This window comes from Panthera onca, chromosome D1, assembly GCF_046562875.1.
Source record: "Panthera onca isolate mPanOnc1 chromosome D1, mPanOnc1 haplotype 2, whole genome shotgun sequence".
NCBI classification, from domain to species: domain Eukaryota; kingdom Metazoa; phylum Chordata; class Mammalia; order Carnivora; family Felidae; genus Panthera; species Panthera onca.
The window spans coordinates 50,421,061-50,427,148 of NC_138348.1; the positions used below are offsets into that span (position 1 = coordinate 50,421,061).

At 38.4% G+C, this 6,088-nt stretch overlaps 1 protein-coding gene across 1 annotated transcript; it reads right to left on the reverse strand.

The window, feature by feature from the left end:
* Nucleotides 1–333: 333 nt before the first annotated feature.
* LOC132662449 (olfactory receptor 5M5-like) lies at nt 334–1,275 on the reverse strand. Its single transcript, XM_060607919.1, has one exon. The coding sequence runs from the start codon at nt 1,267–1,269 to the stop codon at nt 334–336; it is 936 nt and encodes a 311-aa protein (XP_060463902.1). The 5' UTR covers nt 1,270–1,275.
* Between the last annotated feature and the right edge of the window lie 4,813 nt (nt 1,276–6,088).

Consider the following 6,088-nt stretch of genomic DNA (forward strand, 5'->3'; position numbering starts at 1 on the left):
CATTAATTTATAGTTTTACCCAGAATATTGCTTCTTAGGATCCTTTAAATTTTAGAACTCATATTATTATGTAATTGGTAATAAGTCACTTCACATTCAACATACAAAAGAAGTAGGTGTTAACAGTATAGCTTGTAAATCAATTCTGATTAGTCCATGATAATTGGTTGGATTCAATATTACGACATCAAGCAAGTGGTCCAGTACTTTTGCTCTTAAAAACATGCAAATTGGATTGACCGAATGGGAATAGGCTGCTAAATTTCCATCATGTTGGTTATACTATGTCAGAGTATCACACTTCCCCAATGCTACCTTATGACAACTCACTCACTATGGCTTTTTGCCTTCTAGCATCTTTTTCAGGGTGTCCTTTACTTCTGTGTTCCTCAGGGTATAGATCAGGGGGTTGAGCAGGGGAATGACAAGACTATAAAACACAGAGACTACTTTGTTGTACTTCCATGAATTCCCTGCTTTGGGTTGCTGCATGTACATGAAAAACAGCGTTCCATAGAAGACGATGACCACAGTGAGGTGGGAGGCACAGGTGGAAAAGGCTTTGCACTTGCCTTCAGAAGACTGAATTTTTATAATGGAAAGGAGGATGCAAATGTAAGAGATGAGGACAGTCAGGAAGGATCCACTGAGATTCACTGCAGAGAAGATCAAGAGCTGCTTCTCTTTGGTGTGGGTGTCAGAGCAGGAGAGGGCAAGGAGAGGAGGGTCAGCGCAGTAGAAATGGTGGATGATATTGGAGTCGCAGAAAGACAACTGAAAAGTCAGAACTGTTTGTAGTACAGAGTTCAGGAAGCCGTAGGTATAGACGCCTATCACCAACTCCTTGCAGACCTGCTGAGTCATAACGACTGGGTAAATCAGGGGGTTGCAGATAGCCATGTAGCGGTCATAGGCCATTGTGGCCAAGAGGAAGCATTCAGTAGTGGCAAAAGCACTGGAGAAGTACAGCTGGGCAAAACAGCCTGAAAAGGAAATGGTTTTTTTCTTTGCCAATAAATTTTGTAGCATCTTGGGCCCAATGGAAGATGAGTAGCAAACATCGATGAAAGCCAGGTGGCTAAGGAAATAGTACATGGGGGTGTGGAGCCTTGGATCCACCTTGATGAGTAGGATCATGCCAAGGTTTCCTACCAGGGTGATGAGATAAATTACCAGGAATACCACAAAAAGGGGAAGCTGCAGCTCAGGACGCTCTGTGAATCCCATAAGGACAAATTCTGTCACTGTGGTATGGTTGCCTCTTGCCATTTTGTTCTCTCTCTTGTTGGGAAAAAAAAAAAAAAGAAATAAGGCTTCAAAATGATTAGACTAAACAAAAAGGTTCTTACCTCTTTGTTCCAGTACCAGATGACAAAAATTTGGCTTCACAATTCCAGTGGCTAAAGACTGTCATTAGTCATGGGGCTTTACTCTGCTCACTCAGAGGGTTGGAATTCATTCACTTTCTCTTTTGATGGAAATTGACCAATTGACCTCCACGTAAGTTGCACCAAGTTACACTCCCAAAAATGTTGTACAAGAATGCCGATTTTCCCACCAACGCAAAATCTTATCAAATTTTAAACCTTTGCCCCCATGATGGTGAATACTGGGCAACTCAGGTCCTCTTGATTTTTAAAAATGATGAGTAGGGATTAGCATTTTCTCAAACAATTATTTGCATGCGTATTTCTTTTTCATGACTGGTCAGTTCAGTTCCTTTGCTAATTTTACTATTAGGTTCTTGATCTTCTAAGCATTTTATTTACAGGGCCTCTTTGTTTATTAAGGAGATTAGCCATTTGTTTGCTACATGTATTGCAAATTAATTCTTAGTTTGTCACTTAACATTGGTATGGTATTTTTTTTTCTTTCTGCTACGCAGTAAATTTTAAAGGGTTTTGCCAACTTTATCGATCTGCTTTCTGAATTCTGATCTTTGTGACATAGTTAGATACATTTTTCTCTATTTAAACTTATTTTAAAAAATGATCTCTTGCTCTATTCTAGGGCTTTACGGATTTCATTTTTACATCATTATCTTTGCTTTATCCAGAGTTTAAGTTTGATATAAAGAATGAGGTAGTCAACTCATTTTACTTATTTCCCCAAATAGCTAGCTGGGTGTCTGTCCTAAGGCCGTTGGTTAGTGAAACAGTTTTCTGGTTGATTCTGCTGATTTAAAACTCCAGCCTTAATGTACAGTAAAACATTCATAAGTACTTGGGTCAATTTCTGATTCTTTTTCTTTGTCCTCTCTTCTAGAACAAGGACCAAACATTTAAATCCGAAGCTATAAATTTAATTTTAATATCTGGTAATATAATTTCTGGCTATTTTCACACGTATATTTTCAAGATGAACTTTGGCATTATTTTAGCAAGTTCCAAAAAAAAAAAAAATCCTGTTTTCACTTAGAGTGCTATTGCATTGAATCGATATGTTAATTTGCTGAGAATTGACAGCTTTACAATCAAAACTTCTATAACTAAGGAATGTATGTATTTATTAATGATGTCCCTAAATAGTCTTTCCTTAGAGTTTTCTTTAAACTTTCCAGATAAATATCTTATATTGTTCTTTAAAGTCTATTCACGAATGTTTTATTTTATTAACTATTGTAAATGAAGCTTTTTTTTTCATTTTGTGGTTTATTTAAGTACTGTTTACATATGGAAAAACTACCAATTTTTGAAAAATTGATTTTATAACTATCTTCTTTACCATAGTTTCCTATCATTTAAAAATAGCTCTTAGTTGATTCTTTTGGGTTTTCAAATATAGATTCATATAATATGAAAAGGATATGAACTTTTTCCCTCATTTCTGTAGAGCATCTCTCATTTTTTTCACTTTTCAACTTGTATTGGCTAGTACTTCCAGAGTATTACCTTTCAACCTTTTAAAGCATGCTCTAAAAGTGCAAGGAGACCCTCAGGTATATAGACATACAGCATAGCCTTTGTAATATAACTGATGTTTGAGAAAGACAAGGCTTTAAAGAACTGCGCATATTTGGTGTGGTTAAAAAACTGACTCCCCAGGAGCAAGCCCACCTTTGACACTGGAAGAGCCCAGGGCAAGAATAACAAATGGGGGCTCACATATCTACGACTTAATAAGAAAAAGTTAAAAATGAAAATAGCAAATTAATAAGATATGTTCTAGATTTCCTCCTCAACAAATATACCCTCATAATAACCTGGATGATGGAATCCTCAGAATTCCATGCTGGAATGAGGTGGTGGGAGAACTTGTCTCCAGCTCACATGTGCACAGCCACACGTGTGTGCATCTGTTCACACCCCTGCAAATAGCCATCCCTTGGTTACCCCTAAGGCCTAAGCATGTGAATATCAGCATTGTGGTTTACCCTTACAAGGGTGATCTTGGAAAGTGACTCTTGTAGACTATGGAAATAAGTTGAGGGCCATCTGGGCATGGAATTTTAGGGTCCTGTTACCTGGAAGATGGTCTAGAAGGGGTGGATAGGATGAATGCTGTGTGGGCACATCCCTTTCGCCTTGTCCACTGGAGTGTGGTACAGTAGGAAGAGGCCCAGAATTTCCCTAAAGAATGTGACCAAGGCAGTGTCTCTTTTCTTTGGCTCTAAGGGTAACCAAACTTACAGGTTTGCCTATAAGTAAATGCATGTCTGGGCTAGATAATTGAGGGTCTCACTCATTTTAAGGAGTTTGGTCTGTATCCTATAGGGAGTGGGAAGCCTTGAAATGAACTGAGATGGTGATTGGAAAATGGAAAGAACCTCAAAAGATGAAAGATAGATTCAAGGAGAGCATTTTAGGAGGGGGGTTGAGTCAGAGCAGCTCAGAGCATGTTTGGGAGACTGTGCATCCCTTCTGTTAAGAAAAGTACATCTGAAAGAGAGTAGTGAGAAACAAACTGGAGGGGGGTAGGGGGTGCTATATTGTTCAGAGCTTCCCATATCAGGGAGATTTTAATGACTAGATCAGTAGTGAATGTGGACACAGTGAACATCTGAGCAGTAGAATGACTTGGCCAGTGTTCAACTTTTAGGGAGTTACTCTGGGAGCATGTGCAGGATGGGTTGAAGGGAGAGAATAGTCAGAGGGATACCAGCTAGGATATTAGGAAGGAGAGATAGCCCAAAGGCAGAGTCTGTGTCACTTGGCAATTATCTGGGATTCAAGTTTTAAGTCTGAAAGACCAGGATAATGGTAACCTGATAATTGGTAGTTTAATTAAATTTTATCTTTTATCTAAGGTGATCTGACACAATTTAAATACACACACACACACATGCACACATGCACAAATAATATTGAGAACATATTAAGGGGAAGATAAAAAGATTTCCCACTGTATTTATAACAAGTCACTGTGAGGTGGTGCTTTTAGTAGGAACAGAAAGTCTGGGCTAGGAGTGGAGTAGGAGGGAAGGAGGTTGAATTCAAATTGAGAGGATTGTGGATGGCTATCACACAGACACAGCTGGTGGCATTGATTTGGGAGTCATCAATGGACAGAGGATGGTAAAAGCTAGGGAATCAATGAGATGGTTCAGGGATAGGGAAAAAGGTAACAGAAGGTTCAAAGACAGACCTTTGGGAAAATTGTATCTTTAAGGTTTGGGGAAAGGAGCAGCAGTCTTAGATGCCTGAAGATGTTCAGGTCAGCTCATATCAGGAAATAGTAAGGGATCTTTTAATATGGCCTTTCTAGCACTCCTGGTGTATTTATGGTAGACAGGGCCTGTTTGGTTGTGGTTTTGCTTCTCTCATTAAGAGCTTAAAGCAAAACCAGACATGGGGATCTTCAGGAGTTACACATAAGCAATTTTTTAAAAATATGATTTATTGTCAAGTTAGCTAAAATACAGTGTATACAGTGTGTCCTTGGTTTCAGGGGTAGATTCCTGTGACTCATTGCTTACATACAATACCCAGTACTCATCCCAACAAGTGCCCTCCTCAATGCCCATTACCCTTTTCCCCCCCTCCCCATCAACCCTCAGTTTGTTCTCTGTATTTAAGAGCTTCTTATGGGTTTGCCTCCCTCTCTGTTTCAAACTGTTTTTTCCCCTTCCCTTCCCTTATAGTCTTCTGTCAAGTTTCTCAAGTTCCACATATGAGTGAAAACATGATATCTGTCTTTCTCTGACTGACTTATTTCACTTAGCATTATACCCTCTAGTTCCATCCACGTTGTTGCCCATAAGCAATCTTGCTCAGTAAAATGTTTGTTCTTCTGGATTCCATGCCATCTAAAGGCAGGAAGACATTCTTGCAGATTTCTAGAATCAGTCAAGACTTTCCGCCTCCATTTAAAGTGTGACCGTTCTCACTTCAGCTGTGACGCAAAGCAGTTTAGTAAGTCTGGAAGAACCCAAAGAGCCAGTAGATCGACTCTGGCTTTATTCAACAGCTCTTGTGTGATAGAATATTTTTCCTATGTTAGCTATCATGATATAATTGCATATTTGCCTATGAAGTTTCTAAAACATGGTTCATGCATTCTAATTTCTAGATTTAAAAAAAATTCTTTTTGAATAGCCATATATTTATTCATCATTTATCCTATGGAAATTTTTTTTTTGCATCCAAAAGACCTCTAATTGAATGCTTTTTTTTTTAAACAGTTTTCAACCCAGTACATACTCTGACTTTCTTCCTTGACAATTAAGTTTGAGGCTTACTGATAACATCATTGTTTAGCCTATTAGTTCTTAGAATATAACTAGACCTTATGATAAATTCAGGGAAAAACAAAATAATAAATTTCTCATAAAAAATATTTGACCTGTAATTTTCTACCTAAGAGAAAACTTATGGTCCCTTTAAGAAATAAAATACTAATGGAGCACCTGGGTGGCTCAGTCCGTTAAGCGTCTGACATGGGCTCAGGTCATAATCTCATGGTTCATGAGTTCAAGCTCTGTGTTGGGCTCTGTGCTGATGGCTCAGAACCTGGAGCCTGCTTCGGATTCTATGTCTCCCTCTCTCTCTCCCCCTCCCCCACTCATACTCTGTCTCTCTCTCTCAAAAATAAATACAATATCAAAATCAAAAAGTAAATATAATAAAATACTGAGGATTCTGATTTAACT